Genomic DNA, 26,693 nt, shown 5'->3' with positions numbered 1-26,693 from the left:
CCTTGACAAATTATATGGGATTTTTTTTGCCATTTAACCAAGACCACGTCCTGTTCACGGAGAGGGCAGCACCTAAATTTGTTTCAGTAAAGCTTATAGCGGCCATTGTTTTCACATTTCTTAGATAGAAGTGATTAAATCATCCAATCTCCGTGAGAGCTGTCAGTCAGCTGTGTATGATGGCCAAAAGGCGGCATTCCAAACGTTCTTTCTTTTTAAAAATAAAATCAGCAGTTTGAAGATGTTCTTGGTGGTAATACAGATGAAGATCATGACCAACCAAAGATACTCCACTCATCACATGTTCTATGAACAGGTCTACTGGTGAAATCAACAGCTCACTTCCCAGCTAATTAACTAGCTTATAACAGAATGTCAGCCTCCACTTTACAAAGAGGCGAACGATCGGACCTTCTGTAGTTTTTTTTCACCCCCTTCCTTGTCAACCACCTGGCCCTGCCTCTGAGCCTGCTGATTGACCAGATGCACCCTGAATAGAGCTAGTTTACTAGATGGGAGGGAAAGGGGACAGAGGTCGTTACTGATGAATTACAGGTCTAATGTAGATTTTTACTACACAACTTTCTGACTATGAGCTTTAACTGTTGTCATTAAAGGAATAGTTTGTTTATTTTTAAATTTCAAACCCCCAAGGTCGACGTACAATTGAAATTCATAGTAAAAGTAACAATATGACACAATAAAACCAAGAAATTAATACAACCAGAATACAACAACCAAAAGTAATGAAGGTCCAGTGAAACTACACTAAAAAGACCCAATGAAACTATTAAATTAACAACTATAATGAAACAACTAAATTAAAAAAAAACTGGAAAACACAGGAGTCTTTACACAGAGTAGGCAATTTTAAATAAATGTGTTTTAAGCCTGGATTTAAGAGCGAGAGAGATGGCGTGTTTCTTAGTTTTGCGATTGAAGCCGTGCTGTTTGGTGATCTGAGCTTCAGCTCTAACGAAGAGTAGCTCCTGGAGCTCTGCATTACTCCAGTTTACTATCTCTGCTAATCTGTTTACAAAAGTCAACCATGTTTATTATATAGTTGCTGGCCGGGGATTGGCGGACATTCCACATGTGATCTTGACATCACTATCTGTTGCACCAAGGTGTAATTTTGATTCTCAGGTCCGCCGTTGCGGTAAGATTACTGCCAAGCTTGGTGGCATGAAAGCTGTAAAATTCTCTCCTCGTCATGCCACCACAGCGTTTTCATAAGACACAGTGGCCTTTGGCCTAGCTGTAGAGTGCCTGCCCTGGGACTGGGACATCGGGCTTCACATCCCAGTTGGGTCATACCAGAGACTTTAAAAATGGGACCCAATGCCTCCTTGCTTGACACTCAGCTTTAAGGGGTTGCATTGGGGGTTAATCCACCAAATAGTTCCTGAGTGCAGCCACAATTGCAGCTCACTGATCCGCATGGGGATGGGTCAAATGCAGAGGTGCAATTTCACCAGTGTGTGATGATGACTGATGGGACTTTAACTTTAAAAGCTTATTCGCACGAGTGTGCATCTTTTTTTGCATTTGGATATAAAAGTTTCTGTTTTGTCTTCCAACTGGATCACATGTTGATTACAATCTCTTAACTTGTTTATTTCCCTCGTGTTTAGAATCGATTTATCACGGTCACACACAAACACACACCCTAAGTGCATCCTTGAGGTGAATTAAGGACCAGGATTTATGTGTGTGTAAGCTGCCCGTTCTTTGACCTGCATTGTCTCGCCCACTTTTGCTCAAGACTGGGCATAAATCAGATGGTGATTTAAGTTTGGGGGATACGAGAGTGGACGTGGAGAGCAGAATAAAGGAGAGGTTGGTTGATAAAATGAAAATAAAAGACAGTCAACAATCCCTCCATGAGGGTGGCGGGGTGTTACTCACAGATGCAGATGCACACACTTAGGATTGTCTCCCTTGGCACAGCCTCCTGTTTAGTCTTTAGGTGCCAAAGCAATTAGTTAAGTTAATTGCAGGGTCCATTGCCCGATGAATGCAGGTTGAAAAGGGCCAGTCAGCAGAAGGGCATGGTTGGAGCGAACGGAGTGGGCGGAACGTAGGGCGAAGGGACCATGACGTTGCAGGGGCACGGAGGCGGAGTCAGCGTGTGGGAAAACGGAGGAGGAGCCTGAGTTGAAAAGCAGAGTTCGGAGGAGGAGAGATCAGAGCCGGAGAGAGCTAACATGAGAGAGGACGTACGGACAGCAACAGGAGAAACTAGACGGAAGGCAGACAGTCACGGACATAGACACGGATAGAGCTGAACTTGAGACGAGTCACAATCAGCGAAGAAGACAGGAGGAGGAAAGTAAGAGTGTGTTTGTGTGTGTGTGTGTGTGTGTGTGTGTGTATGTGTGTGTGGGGAGCAGCGGTCTGCTCGGTTATCCGTCTCCATCTGGGTACCATCTGTGTCTCTGGCTTTGGCCTTCGCCACACTGGAGCTCCCATATGTGGGAATGCAAACACATGCCTGACATATGAAGGCGTGGAGTCACCGAAAAGGAACAAAAAGCAGAGGATAAAGAAATCAAACTCGGCCACTGCAGCTGACTTTCTCCCAGGACACAAGAGGGGACTCTACTAGAGAGGAGGTGAGAGCATCTGGGTCCAATCTGGGCTTGTTTCAGGGCTTAAGCTCCCATTTGAGTTAGTTTATGAAAGGAGTGAACGCGCGCGCGTGCGTGCGTGCGTGTGTGTGTGTGTGTGTGTGTGTGGTCTGTGAAACAGTGTGTGTTTGTTTGTTTCATCCTAATCCCCAGAGCTGCTCTGTTACTGTACAGATGGAGCTTCATCCTCTCCTCTTTATCTCTTCATCCTTGTCAGCTCAGGTAGAAGGGATGCCTTCTTAACGTGTGCGCGGAAAACTCTCGGCCAAATGTCCAAAGATTCTAACTGGTGCAAGTTCAAATAGATTTTAATTGGCTTTAGAAACCTAGGCATCCACTGGGTAAAGAGCTATGTGGTTCATGTGGTTCTTTCCTGGATTTTATTTAATTCATTTTATGATAGTACTTCTTATCTGTATCAATTGCATCTGCATCTCCCCATGAAATTCATATTTGGAGATGAAAGCTGCTGAATAAACATAATAATAATAATAATAATAATAATAATAATAATAATAATTATTATTATTATTATTGTTATTATTATTATTATTATTATTATTATTATGTATTAACAGCCTGATAAATAGATGGACTTTTCTCCCTCTGCTGCAGTTTACTGAACAAGTAATCAGTGTTTCCACATGAGAAGCAGAGCAGAATAAAGTAGGTAAAGAAGACATGTGCATCTGTTGTACAGTAACCCAGACATATGGGAAGAGGATGGAAACTGCTGTGTCTGACTTTCATGCTGCGTCTAACTGTTGAAGCCTGACTTTAACAGGAAACCTCTGTTTCATCACTGCTTAATTTTTCTTCTTGTTGCTCATCTATAGATGGATGCAGGGGGAAAGCCTCTTTTAGTTTTTTTTAGCACAAGGTGATGGAGATGATGTGAAGAGAGTAGATGTGCGAGAAAGACATGGCCAGAGAAAAGACAGAATGACCTGGTCAGCGTCAGGCCAGGCCATCAGGGAGATAGGAGAGGCTAACTGTCGGCTGCACAGTCTCAAAGCAGAGACCCCTGTCTGGTCTTCTGGACTGTGTCACACTCTGACAACAGGCTCTCTGCTGGATCTGTGTGAGCCTGAAAGTGCATTCATACAGAAGGCATTCCAGTTGATTTTATTCACAAATTATATTTTTAGCACTGGACTTGTCTGGCTTTGAAGTTTCTTATCATTCACTTGATAAGTGTGAGGAACTGAATGTGTGCCATGTGTGCACCAGGTGTCTCAGAGACACTGTGTCTGCTGAGACTACAAGGTTGCTTGTCTTCTTGCTTTCTGCACCTTATTTTCATTTTTCAAAAGTCAACCCCAGCTGTGAGTTTCTGTGCGCTGGAAGTGTTGAAATAAATCGGATCACGGTGACCTTTGTGCACTTTCCTCTGAAGAATTCATTACAGATACGCCCCCGCCTTGTTTCATCATGTATGCGTACAGAACAGAGCAGCTGCTTGTAGAGTTTGCTGCAGGAAGTGCTCTATTAGTTCCAGCAGCAAGGGCAGCAGTATCTAGCCTGGGGGGTTTTGTCAGAGGTTGCTCATTTGAATTCGCGTGCATGCATTTAAGTTTGTACACAAAATGCATGAAAGCATTGTTTTGAACAGGATCCACTCACTTAATAATTGGTTCATTATTGCAAACATTTCCTGGTTGGGTGGATACATCTCTGCGTTAGTGAGAATACAGAGGTGTGTGGGAGTCAATCAGCACCTGCACGCCCCTCATCCCTCTTCCCAGTTGACTTTATAGCCTCCTGCTTTGTGCTAAGTGCATGAGTCACTGGTTTACTGACCCTTTGCTAGCTTGAAAGAGTTGTTCAGTGACCCAAAGAGAAGACTTTTGTGTACTGGTCTGGTGTGACCTGAGACCAGTAGCTACACTTGCTAAAACCACCTCAAGCTGTCAATTTCCCGTTGTAGAGAGGCGTCCTTTAGGAATTTATAAGCACTTATTAGCATGGAAAATTATTTTCCTGTTTGGCATTATCACCTATACCACTTCTTACAATTTCAGTGTTAAAACCATGATTATAATTCTCTGTGGTATTATCAAATGAAGTGTGAAAAATGCCAAATAAAAAAAAAATCATATTTTTTCTCTGGGACTTTGCGCAACAGGATGCTTTAAAGGAAATTCTTATGTTTCTGTCCAAAACCCAAAGGCTACAGTTAATACCCAAGAGGACCAAAAAATATAAATACCGAGTTGTGAGGTGTGTGGGTGGACAAGAAATCTCTGCCACAGTCGTTTATTTCTCTTTTGCTTTTAACCCCTTTTCCTCCGGCGACTTTGTAAAGCTTGGAGGCAAAACAGAAGTTTTCTTGATTTGGAGTGACGCCTTAAACTGACTACAGAGACACGCCGACTTTTGTTGTATGTTGAATCAACAGTCACTTCATTTTTGCAAGGCCTTGTGTATTCCATGCACACAAAGAAACACCACACTGTGCATACTTGCAGACAACTCCCAACAGTATACAGTGATAACACCTTAACACACAACACAAACACACTCATCCTCAGCAGCAGTCTGTGTCTCGTTCCCCACATTGTTTTGAGCACAGCTGGCCTCTTTGTTTCACTTATCTGTCTCTCTCAGCATTTGTTGAGCTCTGTTCGTCCATACAGCTTGGCTCTAAGCTCGCCCACAGCTTTGTTTATGTTCTCTGTGAACCATACCCACTGCTACGGTTCGCTTTGATTCATAGCATCACCAAAACTAGAGGGTGACGAATTCCAATCATTTCTTTGTTGGAAATCCTTTGTTATGTGCTTGGTGATTTGCTTCCATTTGGACAATGTTTTGCAAAAATACGTCTTTGAAAAGTTGTTTTCTTTATTTTTCCTAGAAACGTTTAAGTACCAAAAATACATCAAATAAATTGAAATGTATTTTAACAAAGTCAGTATACGGGTAGCGTAGCTGTCGATCCAACTTTCTACTTGGGGAGAGATCGGAATGGCAGAGCAGATGTTTCCAGCATGCCTCTCGGTGATAGGAACATCTGGTTGGACCTGAGCCCAGTTGATCAGGATATTAAATCTGGAAACACCTGGTCTAATATACATTAGCTTTGTTTTTTATGACCCAGCCTTGTTTTATAGACTACAGTCATTTACTAACTCATAGATTGTGTGTTTCAGTGTGTGCATTAGTACGGACTTGAGAAAAACGGTATTTTGCACAACAGACGTTTGAGTTTGTTGTCTGGATTCATAAAAAGCAGTAGACTCGTCTTAATCCTGTAGAGAAAAACACTGATGTATAACCCCAAGTGGTGTTGGAGGAGATCTGTTACTTTGTGTGTAATGCCTAAAGTCTTCACTTTGTATTTCACCCATTTTTTTGGCCATCAAGTGTCATCGGGAAAATAATGATCAATGCTGAAGTTAAATTTAGATTATCTCTGCATGGGAACCTGCTATGTTTAATGCTTTCAGACACCTGTCCACAAGACATTTTCTTTTAGGAACTTTAAAATGACATTTTTGGAAAAACCACCCCTGCAGCCAAAGCACAAACTTAAAAAATGGTGGTGCCATTGTTCCACTTCTAATCTAACCCACTATGACAAGCCCCTCACACATAATGGGAGATTATGTGGTTGTGTTTTTGCTGCAGATGCTATAAGATTGGAAGCCATCACCTATACCTATATATCTGAATATACACTCAACAAAAATATAAATACAACACCTTTGTTTCTGCTCCGATTTTTCATGAGATGGACTTAAAGATCTAAAATTCATTCCAGATACACAATATTACCATTTCTCTCCAACATTGATCACAAATCAGTCTAAATGCGTGATAGTGAGCACTTCTACTTTGCTGAGATAATCCATCCCACCTCACAGGTGTGCCACATCAAGATGCTGATCCGACATCATGAGTAGTGCACAGGTGTACCTTATACTGCCCACAATAAAAGGCCACCCTGGAATGTGCAGTTTTGTCTCACAGCAAAATGCCACAGATGCCACAAGGATTGAGGGAGCGTGCAAATGGTATGCTGACAGCAGGAATGTCAACCAGATTTGTTGCTCGTGCATTGAATCTTCATTTCTCTACCATAAGCCGTCTCCAAAGGTGTTTCAGAGAATATGGCAGTACAGTCAACCGGCCTCACAACCACAGATGACGTGTAACCACACCAGCCCAGGACCTCCACATCCAGCAGGTTCACCTCCAAGATTGTCTGAGACCAGCCACTCAGACAGCTGCTGAAACAATTGGTTTGCATAAAAAAAACAATTTCTGCACAAACTGTCAGAAACCGTCTCAGGGAAGCTCAACTGCATACTCGTCATCCTCATCGGGGTCTTGACCTGACCCCAGCTCATCACCGTAACAAACTTGAGTGGGCAAATGCTCACATTCGATGGCGTCTGGCACATTGGAGAGGTGTTCTCTTCACGGATGAATCTCGGTTTACATTGTTCAGGGCAGATGGCAGACAGCGTGTGTGGCGTCATGTGGGTGAGTGCTTTGCTGATGTCAATGTTGTGGATCGAGTGGCCCATGGTGGTGGTGGGGTTATGGTATGGGCAGGCATCTAAAATGGACGAAGAACACAGGTGCATTTTATTGATGGCATTTTGAATGCACAGAGATACCGTGATGAGATCCTGAGGCCCATTGTTGTGCCGTACATCCATGAACATCATCTCATGTTTCAGCAAGATAATGCACGGCCCCATGTTGCAAGGATCTGTACACAATTCTTGGAAGCTGAAAATGTCCCAGTTCTTGCATGGCCAGCATACTCACCGGACATGTCACCCGTTTAGCATGTTTGGGATGTGCTTGACCGGCGTATACGACAGCGTGTACCAGTTCCCACTAATATCTAACAACTTTGCACAGCCATTGAAGAGGAGTGGACCAACATTCCACATGCCACAATTGACAATCTGATAAACTCTATGGGAAGAAGATGCGTTGCACTGCATGAGGCAAATAGTGGTCACACCAGATACTGACCGGTTCTGAGTCCCCAGACCCCCAATAAAGCAAAAAAACTGCACATTCCAGGGTGGCCTTTTATTGTGGGCAGTATAAGGCCTGTGCACTACTCATGATGTCAGATCAGCATCTTGATGTGGCACACCTGTGAGGTGGGATGGATTATCTCAGCAAAGCACAGGTGCTCAGTATCACACATTTAGACTGATTTGTGAACACTGTTTGAGATAAATGGTAATATTGTGTATCTGGAATGAATTTTATATCTTTAAGTCCATCTCATGAAAAATCGGAGCAGAAACAAAGGTGTTGTGTTTATATTTTTGAGTGTAGTATGGCCACGACACATAGACAGAGCTCAGTTGTGGGGCAGGATCTACGGTTGTCTTTCAAACTGTCTTGTCATGCTATTGGATAATGAACAAAGTGACGCACTCACCGCTACAAATGTCTGTCAAAGAAAACACAAATATGTCCTTTTTCTAAATAAAGGACTTACGTGCTTCTGTTTGCTCTTGACTCAAAGAAAGCCCAAGAGTACAAAGTCCAAAGTTGACCACAAAGCTGTTTCAAACAAACTGCTGCCATCTTTGTTGTTCTGCTCCATCGCTTCATCTCGCCCACCAAACTGATAGAGCGCTGTGTTTGGCATCATCCACACCAGACTGGTCCAGCCTGCAGAGGTTCCAGTGGAGCGTGGCCGGACCGACATGCAGAGCAAAAATAATGTTGCTTCAGCTGCTGTTTTTCTAGATTTCCAGGCTAACTCTTATCCACAAGACAAATGTGTTTATGGAACTTTTTTTTTTTTTGAAAACCCACCCTTGCACTTTTATTCAGACAGCCAAAGGACAAACTTCAAAAACTTCCACTATCTCAAGCCCCTCACACAAAACGAGAGACATCAAGAAGTCTTTGTATTTTATCCTCAAGGACTTCTTGTGTTTACCGTTCATGCCCCACGTTAGCAGCGTTTTGTTTGCTGATAAACCAGCTCTACGTTCTAACTTATACAAGGGAGAAACACAACAGCGGTTGTGTTTTCCTAGAAGTGTCACAGTGCCACATACTGGCCTGGCATAGACACTACAGCATTTCTGGTGTTATTGTTTGTAATTTGGCATTGTTATGTTTACAAGAATATCCCCGCAAACAACAAATAAGATGATCGGTTTAGAAAAATGGTGTTTCATGTGGACAAGGCCTAAGTTATGGGAAGTGAGGATGGTTTCAACCAAATATTTAGGTAATCCATGGAAAGCAGGGAACTGCTGAGGTTCTGAAATGATTGACATTTGATTTGATTGATGAGAAATTCTATAGGTGCTAGGGCTGGGCAATAAATCAAAAATTTATCGTTATCGAATTTTAAGAGTCTTATCGAGATAATTTTTCCCATGTCAATACATTTGATAGTAAAAAAAAATGAAAAGATGTGTGTAGGTTGGCAATATTCATGTCCCTTTAAGAAGCTGTACCACCTTGAGTCGTGAAAAAAATGTGACTCAATGTAATACATGTGACAGCCACATCTAGTGGACAACTTTTGTTCCTGCGCATACCTGTAGTTATCGTCCATTTATCGTTATCGAGGTGAAATCCTCAATATATCGTGATATTGAATTTAGGCCATATTTCCCAGCCCTAATAGGTGTGTATACGAGTGCTGTTTACAGATTTTTACTGGAATGTTACGTTCAGGATAACTGGGCAGCTGTAGCTTAGGAGGTTATTTAATAATTGGAGGGTTGCAGGGTCGATCCCAGCTCGCTGCAGGGAATTAAGACACCACCGTGCTTAACTGCTGGTGGTGGTCGGCGGTGCTTGTCTACAGCACCCTCTGCTCTGTGAGTGTGCCCCAGGGCCGCTGTGGCTACATTGTAGCTCATCACCACCAGCATGTGAATGTGTGTGTGAATGGGTGAATGCATGTTAATTGCAGGTCATTCATAATTTAATTGTCATTTGCTACTAATCAATGATAAATCCAAGTCCTGGTTGGATTGGGGCGGCAACTCTATACAACAAAATCACACTAACGCATATCAGAGCTTGGAACGGCGGTCAAAAGAAGTGTGCAGAAAGTAAATCTAAAGAGAAAGTGTAATTCTTGTAAAGCTTGTATGCTCCAGTCTTGGTAATACAGCTCTAAAGTTACTAACCTGTAAATTTCTTAGAGAATTTTTAAAGTTAGTATTTTCAGATCCCCTCCAGTTGTTCTTCCCGTGGCTTGACCTCATATAAACGTGGACTCCGTCCCGTTTCAGAGTCCAGCATCTGCCAAACCCCTCTCTCCCTCCAGCATCACATCACTGTACCTCTTTTTTACTGCTCATTCTTAGTTTTATGGACACCGTCTGTCTGCCTCGCCGTCCCCCTCTTTCGTTTTCTTTTTCTGTTTGCCACTAAGTACATTTCCATCCATGGTTTCTTTTTGCACTATGTGGCCTGCTGGATTACTGCAGTGTTTTTGTAATCATCTCACTGACAGAGGGGGTTATGCAAGGGCTTCTCCCACCATTACTCTGTCACGGGGACATGTGAGGAATTTATCTCAGGAATATTTCTTTTTCACATGGAAACCCTCACATGTTTTCAGCTCTTCTTTAAGTTATTCATTCCTTTGGTTTGGATCGCTGTGTATGCATGTCTCTGTCTTACTTTCGCCCTTACTGTCAACCCTGCCACCTCCCCATCACTTCCCGTCCCAGCAGAGTGAGGAGCAGAGTGTTGACATTGGGTTTTATCCAAATATGTAGTCTACAGAGCTGGAAGGTGGTAATGAGAGCCAAGAAAAACAGCCTGGCTCTGAATCTGACAACCAGACTTGTCTTTCTGATGAAACCAAATGAAAACTGTATTTTCTCCTTGTTATTCCCTCCCTTCCTCTATCTTTACTGCTCAGTTCCCCCCCACCCCCCACCACACACACACACACACACCACTTCTCCAGCCCAGGCGCCCCTAAATTGAAGGACATGCATTATTCTAACTTATAGTTTGAAGCAGCATTTTCTTTAAGTAGTTTGTTGAACCAAGTTTAAGCATTATTGCATTTTGTGAGCCATTAGCTGAAATCTTCATTGTCAGTGTAGCAACAGTTGAAGGCATAGTTCACAAGAGAGCAGTAGCTTAAGAGCCAAGAACACTTTCAGAAACGTTTTAACACAAAGTCATTGAACCTGTTGTTTATCCTTGAGAACACAACAGACTTCGCAAGTGAGCATTGCAGTGTTGTGATTCATTTAAATGGATGTGGTTGGGTCGGTTGCTGAGTTCATCTCTGCGTTTTGCGTGTGTGTGTGTGTGTGTGTGTGTGTGTGTGTGTGTGGAGGTCAGGAGGGAGTGCAGGGTAGAGGAACAGATGTGTGCTGTATTGTGGCTGTGTGTGTGGACGGACAGGGACCAGGTGCAGCCATTGTCTCCACTCGCTCGCATTCAGCTGCCTTGTGGGCAGACTCTTATCCCCCCCACCCCCCCACCCCCACCCCACCTCCATCGACGGCAAAAGGAAAAGATGTGTATTTCTGTGTTTATGTGAGCTGGGGCTGTCTTGGCCTGGAGGAGGAGTCCCTTATACCCCCCCCCCCCCCCCCCCCCCCACACACACACACACACTTCCCCCCACAGGTGACTGTTGGAGGTCCCAGCTGGCTTGCTCCTGGCCGATTAGATCCATATGGTACAGAAGGGGAACCGAAAGCCTGGATAATGTTCAAATTGATTGCTGTTGCTATTACTTAATTTTTTATTTTTGTTTTTACATTAGGTGACTGATTATATTAATTGTACTTTTTGGTCCAAACATGGTGAGGATATTGACTTTAATAGACCAATATCCAACCCTGGTCCTCGGGATCACCAGCCTGCAGGTTTTAGATGTTTCTCCTCAACACACCTGGTTGGAATCAGTCAGTGGTTAAAGTTTTTGTAGTTTTGAAAACAAACTGAAGAAATGATTCAGCCATCGAATGAGATATGTTGGAGCATGGAAACAGCTAAAATACTCCATATTGTATACTGCTGGTTGTCACAGTGATTTAAATTTAAGCCTTGATTACTAATATTTTTATAACAAACTTTGCTTTCGTACCTGGTTTTATGACAATTTGTTCGCTTGCTTCCATTCTTTCATTGGGATATAAAGAGAGGAAGAAATTGCATTTTTGCCCAAAACATTTAAATATTCAAGGCAATTTACAGCATTTCCACAACAAATTTAATTAACCCAGTTGGGCCTGTGTACGTGTCTGTAGAGGGCCAACACCAAGTTCTGTAGTCTCGTTCCATTCCACAGGCCATGATTTCTGTTTACCCTCTTTGATAAACTAGCCGCGCCTGTGTTGTATCGCCTCTCACCTCATCTGTGTGACAGGACAGAGATAGCCGAGTGCACATCAGGCCAACCGAATGCCTCACAGCTGCCAGAATCCGAGTTTCAAAATAAGAGTTTAAGAGCTAGATGACCCCAACACAGAAAACGTGCATCACATTGTGTGTTATAGATGTCCATCAACACACAGTAAGTCAGCCTCGCCGTTCACGTTAAACAGATTAAAGTTTTTCTGATTCCAGTGGGTCATTGGGTTTCTGCCGTCGCTGATCAGAATTGATCACTTTCTCTCCCCTTCCTGTCCTCATCTCGATGTTTTCGCCTCATTTTGAATCATCACCTGCAGAAGCAAAGCCAATTAAAGCCAGCTGAATGTTTTAATGCAGACGAGCGTCACCTGAAGCTGAACAAACAAGGGACACCTGGCTAGCAACAGCCATCACCATAGAAGCGTTTTAGTTTTCCATCCCTCCAATAGCAGCTGTTCTAGAAAGCAAACAGATGCGTTTATATTTATGAGAAGACGTACAAAAGACGAGCAGGAAAGTGCGGTAGGAGAATGTGCAAATCTTTGTCCATGGTGACAACTTTACTTAAGTGTGTATCTTTACTTTAAAGTGATGTCTGTACATAATCACCATATTTTTATTGTCCCAAAAGTGTGTGGTTTGGAGCTTTGTGTACCTTTCCTTTGTTCCATTACAGCGAGTATGACAGGTGGCATTTAGCCCAAACAGCCCGCATTCTCCTTTAAGCCAATATTCACCTGAGTTAACATTAGACCACTGTGTGTGTGTGCGTGTGTGTGTGTGTGTGTGTGTGTGTGTGTGTGTGTTTTGTGGTTGCAGTGATAGCTGCCTCCCCTGAACATCCTGTGACTATATCTGATGGACTCAGGTGCTCACAAGCCAGATGAAGTCATCCAGCTATGTGTGCTGTCTAATTGATAAGCAGAGGCAATTCTCTGCGGACTGTCAGCAATACACACGCACTCACACCTGATGTCTCCTGTTTCGGCCGTTACCTCTGGCACGACTAACAACAGACTCCACCACCATCTTAAGATTGTGCGAAACGCAGCTGCAACCTAATTTCCTCGTTCCCTGCCGAAATGGGTCATGCGCTAAGTAATTGTCGTCATTCATTTTGACTTTGACGTGTACGCGTCAGTCAAACGCAGTTGGTATTTATGAGGGTCACTATTTATTTGACTGTACTAATGTGTTATTTTATGTAGACGTGCAAAAGTGTCAACAAAGAGCTTGTTAATTCATTTGAGGGCAAACCGAATGCCTAAATCCAAACTCTTGAGTGTGTGTGTGTGTATAGAATTGTTTACATGGTAACAGTGTTGACTCTAAGGCCATATGCCCCGTTGATTCTGTTATTGAGATGTCAGTCTAATTTCCTGGCCATACGGATGGAGTGTGGGGATCTTTGGAACCAGTGTGTGTGTGTGCCGCAGGCTGCTTCCTGCGGTGCGCTGGCAGGTCATGTGTGTGTGTGCTGGGTATGGCAGTCGAAGTCTGCAGAGATTTCTGCTTCCTGCCCCCTGAGTTGGTGAACAGGTGGAGCGATGGCAGGCAGACCAGAGGGTTGAGAAAGAATGGCAGGGATGGAGGCAAAGGAAAAGCGGTTGAGAGAGAGAGAGAGAGGGAGAGAGAGAGAGAGAGGGAGAGAGGGAGATGTATAATGAGTTGTGGACTTGACAGATGAGTTGCGTAGGGCAGACTCGAGAGAGTGTGGATAGGACACAAAAGGCAAATGAAGCTCTGAGTGACGACAGGACTGCAGCAACTTTACAGCCTCGCTGTTCGCTTTGACTCAATTTTTTATTTGATGCCCTTATTTATACTTTTTTATACACTTTGGTTGTAAATAATGATTTATTCATCCAATAGCCTTTTTGATAGAGTGCATTTTGGATTACGCATTGATAAACATTTCAGTTCAAGCCTTTCTGAGCCTTATAGCTCAGGGCCACGAAGAGTTCATAGGTCTGAAAAAGATATGAAGCGTTCCATTGAAGCTGAAGTTCTAAAACCGTGAAACCGCGTCTTATAAGCCGCTCGCCCCTGACCCTCGACCCAGGAGAGCATGCTCGTCTATTAATCGTCAACTCTTGAAGCAGTTAGAAAAGTCTGATCAACTCTAAATGGAGACAGGACCCAGCCTTCATGGGTCTTCGGGACACAAAGGCAGCTTCTGATCCCTCATTGCCCCCCCATGGCACTTTGTCCAAACCCCTTATCTGGTGGTCTCATTCAACATCAATAGCATATTGAGAAGTTGGGTTTAACATTCAAAAGCTTCGGCGATCTTGTTAGTAAAGCGTGAAATAGGTCCGTCCCTTTCTGTCTCTGTGTCTCATTCCTTTCTTTGCCCCCCCCCCCCCCCCCACCCCTTTACTGGGGGTCTGAATGAGGGGGCATTCTACTCCCACACAATAGACTTCTTCAGCATTTCTTCTGTTATTGATCTGAATGGGTGAGAGTGAGGGGCTAAACTTTAGACATCTGGTTCTTTGATGGGTGGGTGGGGGTGGGGGGTGGGGGGGGGCAGGGCGCTTGGTGCCAAGGCAGTATGTGTCGTATGATGTGAAGTAGAGAAGACGGGGGTGGCGGGGGACACTTTTATTCTCTTTTGCTGAAGAGCCCAACTTTTTGCATTAATTTACTCTAACAAGTTGATGAGTTAAACCAGTCTTTTTGCTTTCTTATTTGTGCTTTGATTAAAAATCGATCTTCATTAATGACTTCTCAAGGTAAGACGTGGTCTTATGAGTTCAGTTTAGCACACTGACACAAATTGACTTTCAAGAAAGTGAAAAAACGTCTTGTTTTTACAGACATTTCGCTGCAAAAACAGCACTACTTGAAATAAGGTAAATATTCTTAAATATGGTCAACTTTTCATGTTGTGAGTAAAAACAACCCAACGGGGTAAGCAAAAGTTGCTTGTCTGGAATAGTTCAAACTAGCATATTAATCTAAAGGCTAGTTTTCTTCGTCGTCTGTGTCGGTACGGAGACACACAAACACCATCATCCAATCGTTGCAAGGACAGGCAGAGTAGAGCTATTCGTTAGCAGAGACCGCAAGCCTGTGATTGGTCAGGACACAGCTTCCTTTAAGTTCATCAACAGAAACGCTGTTCCCCCTAAAAACAAAATAAAACGAGAACCGAACATATGGAGCGACAGACAGGTTAAAGAAGGTCTCGTGGAAAAAGTTATGTACCCACAACTGAAGGAGTACAAAGATACACAATAAACTCTTTATTTGTGTCAGGAAATGTGAGTTTAGAGGTGGTGACTGAATAGAGAGGTGGAGGACATATTTGTCCGTGTTAAAAGTCTCTGAAATACGTAAACACACTAGAGATGTGACTGTGATGCTGGGAGGATACCCTAGAACAGTGCTACACCCTCTGCTGTCCTGGTGGAGAATCACGTCTTAAACACACACCTGATAGACCAACAGAGAAGTATAAAAGGAAAATGTCTCCATCAAAACGTGTGTGTGTGTGTGTGTGTGTGTGTACGGAGGATTATCAAGTATGCTTAACTGGCTTGTGCCTTTAAACTAGACACAATGAAGAAACAGTAAATGCAAATGAATCATAATCCTTATGAATACCAACTGCATTTGATGCATACAGGTCGATGTTAGGAAAACTAAATGAACAATAATTGTGTCTAGTGGAAAGGTACGTGGCAAATTTAAGAATAGTCATCTGAATATTTACCTGTTATTCAAGTAGTGCTGTTTTGCAGTGTAAGAAAATATTTTGTTTTAGAAAAAAATAAAACCACCATTAAATGTCTGTGAACAAGACTGAAACACATTTGAATTCACATCCTCTGCGTAGCCTGGAGGACACCACTTTTTTAAAGGTTTCTGACCCATGACTGACCTTGTTCTCGTTCTCTTCTCTGCAGACAGTAGAGAGAAGAAGAGCCCTGCCATGCCCGGTTCGCCTGTGGATGCTAAGACTCATTCCAGATCGGCCCCCAGCAGCAGCACCAGCTCCACTATGCCACCCCTGCCCTCCGTTAACCCCAGTGGCCCTCGACCGGCCTCATTTTCCACCACAGCGTGTAAGACCATTTAAATATCTCCATTTTTGTCCATTTTGCTAAACAGATTTTCATATTTATACCCTAAAACAGCTTTTTGTTACTGGTTTCTTTATTGAACGAGGCATATGTTTACCCACCAAAGCTGAGAACATGGACTCCTAATTTCAGCCTTCTTTACCTGCCCTCTCCTCCCCAGTGACCAATGGGAATCATCATTCCCCACCAACCCTGAACGCAGTGCCCTCTCCGCCACAGCGCTACAGCAATGGACCATCCTCCTCCTCTTCCTCATCACTAGCTAATCAACAGCTGCCGGCCACCTGTGGAGCTCGCCAGCTGAGCAAGCTGAAGCGTTTCCTGACCACGCTGCAGCAGTTTGGCAACGACATCTCTCCAGAGATTGGAGACAGTGTCAGAAGCCTTGTGCTGGCTCTTGTGGTAAAGTTCTTTGATGTATTTTTATTTATTTATTTTTTGCAAAACAGGGAAAAAGAAGAAGACAAGTTTGTAGAAATTCAAATTTTCATTCATTTTTTTGTCTCTCATCTACTAGAATTCTACAGTTACCATAGAGGAGTTTCACTCACGACTCCAGGAAGCCACCAACTTCCCCCTGCGACCTTTTGTTATTCCTTTTCTAAAGGTAGGTCTACCTTTCCCTCGGGGATAGGATCCAGACCGCTGGGTGGTTTTAACAAGTGCTTCTGCAGTTTTCTGATCTGATTTCTAATTAATGGTTTAAATAAAATAAAAAACGGATGATTTTTTTCCTTCCAGCTTGTTAAGCTGCAGACGAGTGTGTGTTAAACAGTTCCTTTGTACCAGAGGAGTCTGCAACGACATACTTTTTAGGAGCACCCCTCGCTAAAGAAGCCCATAAATCTTCCCTGAGTTGAGCCGCTGTTCTTTAAACACTGAATCTCTTTTTCCACTCTTTACTTCTTACTTACCTTTGGAGCCCCTCCATCTGTGTCTGAGGCTCAAGACAAGAATCCTCTGTTCACCTATTTCTACTTATTTATGACACGAGCGCGCTCTCCCCCTCAGCTTAACTCTAAATCTTGGAGAATAAGGAAGACGTGGGACAGACTTTTGTGAGGAAGAGGAAACGAGGAGGGGAGAAGGAAAAACTGGGAACTCGGAAGTGTGAAACATGTCTATAAAGTGTTCCCTTCTCTTTTTATGGTTTCCCGCGCGCCATATGTAGCCGCTGTCCCTTTTTTTTAAAGAGCATTCAGCTTCCGAGGCACCGCCGATGGAGTTTCCGCTCCGCTGAACCCCAGAGAGCCCTGCGCTCAACTGACACACATCACACGTGTCTGCTAGCTGGGGGCCCCAGGGAGAGAGAGGGACATGCAAAGGATCATGGGAGATGGGAGTATGGGGAGTAAGCCACAGAATAAAGATTGGATTCGATGGGAGCGGGGTGTCGTTTTACAGAATCTTTAAACAACAGTTTAAAGCGCTCTCTCATAGGATGAGGTCAGACATAAAACGAGAAGGGGACGGGTATTTATTTGGTTGCTCGTGGAGAGGGAGCAGAAGGGGGCGAGGAAGTGGTGTAATTGCAAACACACTGGAGCCTGTTCCTAATTAGGGAAAGGCAGGGAACAAAAGCGAGATGGAAAGATTCGGCAGACGGACGCGGATAAATATGAACACATGTATATCGAAACATAGAGGGGAGGACGGAGAAGTAGTGTGCATCATTTGTTTTGAAAAGTTTTAGAGCCTTGGTGCTATGGTGCGTACTTTGTGTGAGGGGCTTGAGCTGCGTTTGAAACCGCCGTCCGTGGCAGCTCTGCTGTTTAATTTGAATTAGGGAAGCCACAGAACAGCACCCAGACCCAAGTGGAGCTCCCCGTTTAAAAACCAGTTTTCTTCTTCACTTTGTAACTCTTAAGCCACATTTATGGGACCCACACCAATCTGGACTGTTTTTGTAAATTTGACATCCCTCCACATTCAAACTAAGTCCACAGTGGAAGTTTCTGCCATGTTTCTGGTATTAGGATCAGTCGAGTAATCTGCAGAAATATTATTTGACTTCATCAATAGGCAAACCTTCCCCTGCTGCAACGGGAGCTACTCCACTGTGCACGTGCAGCCAAGCAGACCCCAGCTCAGTACCTGTCCCAACACGAGCACCTCCTGCTCAGCACCACTCTCACCTCTTCTCCAGACTCGTCGGAGCTGCTGATGGAGCCTCCTGAGCCGGGGACCAAGAGGCACAGCCCCAGCAGGTTAAACAGCCACACCAAACCCACTCTTGTCTACACATACATTTAGAATAAGATGGCAGAATAAAAAAAGAAATCCAGACTTTATTTAGGATTTGTCTTCTTCTGCTCAGAGTCAAAGAGAATGGTTTCCACGAGCGCCCGCCAGCAGCCCTGGAGCCTGCGGCCAAACGGATCTGCACCATCAGCCCCGCTCCTCGACACAGCCCCGCTCACCCGCTGCCTCTCGCTGCCCAGCTCCACCCGACACCTCCGCCCTTGCAACATTACGCCCTGGATGACATCGCAGCACCACACATCTTGCACCGAGAGCACAGCCAGCGTGCGCTGGAGATCCGTGAGCTGAAGGACAGGCCCAGACTCCCTGGTAGGTGCTAAACATACAGGCAGGCAGGCAATGAGATAATAGCCTCACAGAAGGATGGCTTCAGAGAAGAGTACCATAGCTCCAAATAGGGATTAAAGATGCAGGGTGTGGCTAATAGTGACATCTTGTGGTCAGGTTAAAGATGAGAACAATCTCTAGTCTTATCCAAGTTGCTCTGGAGTCACAGAACGTTGCGCGCTAGCATGATGTCGACGCCAAAACAACCAAAACAAAGCGGAGACTCACCTCTTACATCAGGAAGAATCGCTTTTCCGGTTCGCGCTTCACTTATTTTACAGGAACGGCCCAAAATGATCTCCTAATACATGGATGTGTTGCTTCCTGATCATGTGACGTGTGACTTATGCGGATGAAGATCGGCTTCAGGGCTGAGATGTTAGTTCTCTCAGCGCGGGGGCTCGTTCTGATGCTCAAACAGTACAAAAATGCCAATGACGACAGTCGTCATTGGCAGTGAGCGGTTGGATCTAAAATGACGACTTTAGTCGTCAATGGCAGTGAATGAGTTAATGATGAGAGGTAAGTGAAAAGGAATAGAAGTGAAACGAGTGAATGTGAATGCACATCCGTTCTGAGAATTTACCAGTTAAACAACCACTAATATGCATTTATGCATTGTCTTGTGTGATTTTAGACAACTATGTTGTTGCTTTAGATTCAACAGCCTCAAAATAATATAAAATCACTATTTTATTGAACTGAGGAATTATTTATCGAAATCATTTTAATTTACATTTGTACTTTTTGTTCCTTTGAATCGTTTCCCCAAGCTTTTAGAAACAAACAGTCTATTAATTGACAAAACATACCTTTGTATAATTGTGAAAATTCTAAAAACACTTTTACCAGTAGCACCAATGCAATCAACCGCACACACACACAAACACACACACACACACACACACACACACACACACACACACACACACACACACACACACACACACACACACACACACAAGTTCTACTCTGGATAATGGGTGGTCTGTGTGTTTGTGTGCCCGGGCTCGGTTAATCTCTGGAGCCCAGATATGCGTATAAACAGAGCCATACTGTCCAGGCAGGCGGGGAGGCTTGCTTCTACTCTGGTGTGGATCTGCTCTTCATTTGGGGCTTGTCAGCACTCAGTGGAAACAGCAGTAGCTCACAGACGCACACACACACATGCACGGGAACATACACACCTCGATGTGTTCAGGGTAGAGGTGCTGTGTTTATGAGGCCTTAGTCTGTCTGACAGCCTCCCACCCGCCTGCCACCACTTAAAAAACACACACACACACACAAAAGTCTCCATGCTCATCGCTTTGAACTAATGAGTGCTGATTAGAACCAGAAACAGGAAAGATGTTGAGAAAGTGTGTGTTTTTGTTTCTTGATGCAGTGTCTATGTTTGTGGACATTGTGAAAAGATGTTTTTGACTTCCCAATCTTTGCAAACCATTAGCTTTCTTCATTGTATCATTAGACATTGCTTAAGTTCTGCAGTGATTAGAATCAGACAGGTGTGTGTGTGTGTGTGTGTGTGTGCGTGCGTGCGTGCCTGCGTGCGTGCGTGTGTGTGTGTGTGTGCGTGCGTGCGTGCGTGTGTGTGTGTGTGTGTGTGCGTGCGTGCGTGCGTGTGTGTGTGTGAGGCAGTGATCCACATTGAGTGTCAGGCCGCCTGGTTGTGTTTAGAAGTGGAGCCACTCCACTCAGCCTGAGTGTCTCTCTACTGGAATGTTGTGAGCTCCAGGAGGGGAGTTGCCATGGGAGGCGTGTGTGTGTGTGTGTGTGTGTGTGTGTGTGTGTGTGTGTGTGTGTGTGTGTGTGTGTGTGTGTGAGACAGCTGACCTCCAGATGTGTGCAGAGAGTTTGCTTTGCATCACAGGTTTCCCCTTTTCCCTTTCATTCCTCTTGTCGCTTATAACCCAGTCATCTTCTGGATTTTCTTTTTTTTTTTTGGCTGCAACAACTTCCCATCATTCCTGTCAGTATTTTTTCATCTTTTATTTAGGTCATTAGGGCACTTGAGCAAAGTTTACACAGTGTTTATTTTGCGCTCTAACATTTGTTCTCAATAAAACCAACTAAACGTTTATTTTTTATCATCTGTAAAAGTCCCAGCTTACTCACAGACAACAAATCTGTCACTCACTGTCACTTTGTGGCTTCTTCTGTGTTCAAAGGAATGTTAATCACGCTGGCCTGCCGTCTGTCTTGTGTGTGTGTATGTGTTTTAATCAGGCACTAATGGGGGCTACCGAGAGGAGCCGGTGGACCACAGGCTGACGGACAGAGAGTGGGCTGATGAATGGAGGCATCTGGACCATGTAAGTCTGCAGACAGGCACCAGTTTGTGATAGAGGAGGAATGTCATTTATTTGACTGGATCTGAGCAATAACATCTCATTTTCTTGAAATGAATGATAAAAAGACATCTATAGGGTTTGGGTTGTAAATCTGTGAAGAATTTGTCTTTTTTATGTCCCTCAAAAAGATTCTCTTCTGGCCTTTTCATGTGTAGAAGTCTTAAATAATTACCTCACACACTGTTTAAAGAGTCCCGAGAGACCTTTGTTTAGCTTTTCGTAATTGTTCTTTGCATTCAAATACATAGAAGAAAATGTATAAATAAATAGTGTGATAAATTGTGAAATTAATGTAAATGACTGGAAATGTGTTCAGTGGTGCACCCAGAAAAACTTTATGGGGGGCCAGTGAAAACTTTGGGGTGGCACACCAAATTGGTCCCCAAGGTAACGTTGGAAGAGTTTAGCCTGTAGCTCTGATTTGCATTGCTCCTTTATTCGTTTTTATTTACGTCAAATTTGAGAAACAATACAGAAAAATATAGTTATTTTAGTTTTTGTTTAAAATGTTATTGCTTCAGAATTTTTTAACCTTTTACTTAGCTCGTCGCTGTTTTAATGAAAATATCACCTTTAGTTGGGATTTAACAGTTATATGAAGTCTAAAAGTAAAACCCTGTCTCATTCTGTAGGTGTTAAACTGTATTGTGGACATGGTGGAAAAAACACGGAGGTCAGTGAGCGTGCTCAGGCGATGCCAGGAGGCGGATCGAGAGGAGCTGAACTACTGGAGACGGCGTTCAAGTGAGCAGGACGACCCGCGCAAAGGAGGCTCGGGATCTGCTCCATTTTCCAAAACTCACAGTCCCCTCTCCACAGAGTCGGGTAGGAGAAATTTAAAACCGTAAATAACTTAAATGAATATTTGAAAGCTTGTGCTGTAAGAGAGGCTCCTGTGCCTTGCTCATGACTTCATCTAGTGGGCGATGCTAGAACTGCACCCATAAAGTCACACATCCTTGACTGAGAGAGTCCTAACACAGTTAGTGCCCCAGTCTGCTGTGTACTGGCAGTGTTCTCGCTGTATGCCAGCCTCGCCATCCCCCTGCTGCTCCATAGTCACAAACAGGTGCCAGGACTGGCCTCCGCCATATCGGCCACAGAAGGGCCGTCCTGCCGTCCTGCAGGCTCAGAGACCCAGAGCTGGCTGACTCGCCAGAGCACCATCTGGGCCCACAGCCGGAGAGCCTGCCTGCCTGGGCTCGGGCAGTAGGTGCGTGTATGAAGGCTTGTTGGAAACGAGGGAATGTAAATGAAGGGAAGGGAAGACAGAAATGGGGGAAATGAGGGAATGGGGCCAGTCAGCAGTGCTGGAAAGACGAAGCCCAGAAGCGACACAGAAGTAGAACGAGACGTGGGGAGAGAAATCTGAGCGAACAGTCGGAATATTGACACATCTTGCTGGTCTGCACTTCCCTCCAAGCCAAACACATTCCTTTGCAAAGCTGTCAGATGTCGGATCAGTCCAAGAATCCGACAACCAATAATTACGTACATCTCAAACGTGCAGACATGTTTGCATCGGTGACAAAATGAACAAGTTGGTGAAATATAAATTGCGCGTACCTGCGAGGCTTTTCTTTGCCACTTTGATTGAGCTGCCGGTCTGAAAGGCAACAATTATTTCAAACATAAAGCTATTCTTGTTTTTTATCCTGGCAGGTGTTTATTCCCTCTGTTTGTGCTTTTTCCCACAGAGTCCCAGCGTGACTTTGCTCCACGGCCAGGCTCGGCATACGTTACAGATGAGATCTGGAGGAAAGCTGGTGAGAAAATGTCTGCTAATAAACAAAAATGTTCAGTTTTCCTTGACACAACAATAACTGCTTTGAGGTTTTCTGCAGAGTGCTAAATGCTAGCGTTTTCTCTCTTGTGCAGAAGAGGCGGTGAATGAAGTGAAGCGTCAGGCCATGGACGAAGTTCAGAAAGCGGTGGCGGAGGCCGAGCAGAAGGCTTTTGAGATGATTGCAGCAGAGAGGGCGAAGATGGAGAAGACTCTGGCCGAGGCCAAGAGGAAAGCTCAAGAAGATGCCATCATGGTCATCAATGAGCAGGAGGATTCTAGTGAGGTGAGCAGGAACAAGACAAATGTTCATTTAAGGCTGCCAATTAAAATGATCAGGAATTAAAATTTTTATTCGTTTTCTTATTTCCAGCAGATTTTTCTTAAATAACCATTTTCTTCTTCTAAGGTAAACAAAAGAAATTCTTGGATAAGACATCCGATTTGAAACCAACTCTAGACTACACAGATCAGTGAACCTCAACTGGCGGCCCACGGGCCACATCCAGACCTTTCCAACCACCCAACCCCCACCCTTTGGGCCCGAACACCCCTAACCCCCAAATCCCACTACCTCCGCTCCGCTCCGACACGAACGCCGGAGCAAAATCGGTCCCATTGAGGTCAATCAGAGCAATTTCACTACTGCGGCCGTGTTCCGGCAGTGCGGCGCCGTGCGGCGCCCTCTGTTCCGGCGTCCAGCAAAAATAGAATCGATCCTATTTTTGCCGGACGCCGGAGCACCTCCGCAGTAAATGGACAGAAATCACAACTGCCCAACAGGAAAAGGAGCAAGCACAACTTCCGTTTTTCACAATAAATCGATAAACAAAAGGCGCTTTTTGTTTCATATGCACAGGTTTAACAACTTTTAACAACTATCAATGGCGACTGAAGTTTAAATGCACAAAAATAAGCCATAAATACAGTTTCTACTATCAAAGTAGTCACACTTTGTTGATCCAAACACTGCTGATCTCTCAACACAAATGATGGGCAGATTAAACAGCTCATGCCGATGCTTCTCCCACACAACGGGTGTTTGGATCTAACTTCCGCGTTTATTGCTCGGACTGTATCGCAAGATCTCGAAAATCCCGCACATGCTTGTTTGCCCCCCTCAGGTCTCCGCACCGGAGCGGAGCCGTTGTAGAGCGGGTACCAGTAAAAATTGAGTTCGGAAGCGAGCGGCTGCGGAAGGCGGGGGCGGAGCGGAGCGGAGGTAGTGGAATTTGGGGGTCAATTGGAGGACTTTGAAGTTTAGCAGCAAAATTCATGTCCCAAATATCCATTAATTGTTTACGTTCTCCAAACACAACGAAAACTACAATCAAAACACTTTAGATGGAAAAGAAAACCATTTTAAATATTAACTAATACATTAAGAAATAATAATACGTGAACTTTATTTTAAAAGAGCATCTGGCCCTCACGGTGTCTGCTAGAAAAAACTCCTTTGAACAAATTTAGTTGAGGACCCCTGAACGTTACAGAGGAGGAATAAAAGGAAAATCTTATAGTTTTATTATTTTAAAGGTGGGGTAGATTATTCTGGGAAAAACCTTTTTATCTACTTAATAAAACAAATTTCAAAGGCCCAACCCTCTTTCTCTTGGCTCCTCCCCTTTTAATCACGCTCCCCAAATACAGGAGAATGCCAAACGTAATGGATATCATCAGTTCACCATAAAAATGTAACTTTGTCTTACCGTATCAACCCATTGTTGGCACATTTTCTGCCATAATACTTCATCACACACCTGAGTTACTTCCACAGAGCCTCCAGACTTCTGACGGACCCGTCATAGTCTGGAGTGGATCAGGAGTCCTCTGGACTCTTGCCCTGCTGAAGGTTTAAGAGAAAAAGCCACTGGGACCTAAATCAGAGACCTAGCATGGAGGACTGGGGTTATTACACTGGAAACCCCCTCTGCTACATCTGCTCAGGCTATGTAACCATAGCTAAGCTTCGCTTCCTGTTAAAATGATCCATGCCAAGAATGTGCGGTCTGTGCAAAAAGAGGGGTATGTGAAGAGGGTGCAGGGGTGGTCAGAGGGCAGTTTGATGGATGGATCATGATCCAATCATTAGAATCGGATGAGGTTTTACGAAGATTGCACGTTTCAGAGGAAATTAGAAGTATTATTTTGACAAAATGTTCAATTTATTGGTATTGTGTAGCCTGTCAAGCAATATGGCAAAAATACACTAGAAAAACAACCCCTAACCTAAAGCTACTCCACCTGTAAAGGTTCTAGGAGTTCATAAACTCTGAGGTCATCGTGCAGCAGCTTGTAAACAGAGCTTTTTTTTCTTTATTCTCCTTTAGTGCTGCTGGAACTGTGGCCGTAAAGCCAGTGAGACGTGCAGCGGCTGCAACGCTGCGCGCTACTGTGGGTCCTTCTGCCAGCACAAGGACTGGGAAAGACATCACCTCATCTGCAGCCCTGGACTTCAGGCTCAGCCCAAGCCGGTGTCTGCCATCACCGCGAGCCGGGTAGCTGCCATGACTTCAGCGACGGCGGCTGGAATGTCTCCCATCGTTGTGGCCGGAGTCAAAGCTCCCGACAGCGCGCCTTCGGTCTCCAGTCCAAACGGAGAGAAGGCTTCTGTCGCCTCTCGCTCCTCCACTCCATCCACCCCCGCCTCGGCCCCCGAGACCAACGGACATTAGAATGAGGATGATTTCAGAGCTTAACACGTCATCTATCCTCTTTGTTAACGGGGAAGAGTTGAATCAGCGGCACGAGGAAGCTATTTGTGGGTTAAGTTAGGATAACAGATTTTTTCATCATACTCTGGCAGATAATGAAAGACAGATTATGGGAGACTGTTTTGAGTGATACATCAGCTGGGACTCCGGTTTTGGCAGAGAACGAAGGGAACTGGTTTAGTAAGCATCCATTGGATGAACAGATCTCCATAACAGATGGAAACGTGTTGCTTGACGTCCAAAAGCCCAAATCCTGGATCTGTGAGGGCTGGAATGAGACTCGTCATTGATCTCAGTTTTATCTGCGTCTGCAGAAAGAAAGAAAGTTCTGAAAGTATGGCGTCAAACTCCCACAAACCAGCGCCACTCACTTTGCTGTGTTGAACTTTAGGACAGGGAGGCAGTGTTGTAAACTGTAAACTGACCCCGAAGCGTCCATCTTTGTTGTTTTAGGAACAGCAGACCACCTGACGGAGATCTCCCTGTACATAAGCATTTGGTCACCAACGTGTCGTGGGATTTTCATGTGTGTGAATGAGTCAAACGTCGTGCTGTCAGTAAATATTGTAAAAGCATATGATTATTTTTGTTAAAGCAATATTAAAAATGAAGTGTTCGAGCCGTTTCTGCATCACCAAAGTTTTCCGTTTCCTGTAAAAGTGTCTTTGTGGAAAAGAGGAAGTTTATCCGGGGAGTTCTTTCGACGTGTTCAAACAACAGAGAGGCAGTGGTTTTGTGGAAATAAACACGGAAACGTTCAGATTTCAGTTTCTTTCACAAATCAGCAGTGTTACTATAACTAGTATCTGTTTTAACGTGTCATAAATGATCCAGCACACAGGTGCGGGCACGGAGCAGCGACGGTCCCACAGAGAATCTCAGGAGCTAAACCCTTATTTGTACGTGTACAGATCTTTCTATTGTCACAGTTAGGTTCATGTTTAGTGAGGAACTTTGATCTATCTTCATCCTCTGCTGTTATGAGATGTTCTTGTTGTAAGATTGACTTTGTAAAAAAGATTAAGAAATTCCCTTTATTTTGAGCCACACCTCCTTCCCATTTGTTCTTTTAATGTGTTCTTTTGTTATGAGGCATAACGTCACATGAAAAGCTTATCTTGACATGAAGTACAGAATAAAGAAGTAGATTTACTTCAAAGAGGCCTTCGCTTTTGTTTTGTTTGATATGTAAAGGTTGG

At 44.2% G+C, this 26,693-nt stretch overlaps 1 protein-coding gene across 2 annotated transcripts; it reads left to right on the top strand.

Annotated features, from left to right (window-relative positions):
* Positions 1-2,157: 2,157 nt before the first annotated feature.
* cbfa2t2 (CBFA2/RUNX1 partner transcriptional co-repressor 2) lies at positions 2,158-26,653 on the top strand. Of its 2 annotated transcripts, none has more exons than XM_015959204.3 (11): positions 2,158-2,332; positions 15,878-16,036; positions 16,215-16,456; positions 16,572-16,661; positions 18,077-18,261; positions 18,372-18,625; positions 20,873-20,958; positions 21,630-21,822; positions 22,695-22,763; positions 22,876-23,066; positions 25,111-26,653. In XM_015959204.3, the coding sequence occupies exons 2-11, from the start codon at positions 15,904-15,906 to the stop codon at positions 25,453-25,455; spliced, it is 1,788 nt and encodes a 595-aa protein (XP_015814690.3). In that variant the 5' UTR covers positions 2,158-2,332; positions 15,878-15,903; the 3' UTR covers positions 25,456-26,653. The 2 variants fall into 2 exon arrangements, with proteins under 2 accessions (XP_015814690.3, XP_015814689.3); XM_015959203.3 differs by having other exon boundaries at positions 2,158-2,615.
* Positions 26,654-26,693: the final 40 nt, after the last annotated feature.

The sequence above is a fragment of the Nothobranchius furzeri genome, chromosome 3, assembly GCF_043380555.1.
Source record: "Nothobranchius furzeri strain GRZ-AD chromosome 3, NfurGRZ-RIMD1, whole genome shotgun sequence".
In the NCBI taxonomy this organism is placed as follows: domain Eukaryota; kingdom Metazoa; phylum Chordata; class Actinopteri; order Cyprinodontiformes; family Nothobranchiidae; genus Nothobranchius; species Nothobranchius furzeri.
The sequence above is the reverse complement of the archived record's forward strand: the minus strand, read 5'-3'. Positions and strand labels throughout refer to the sequence as shown.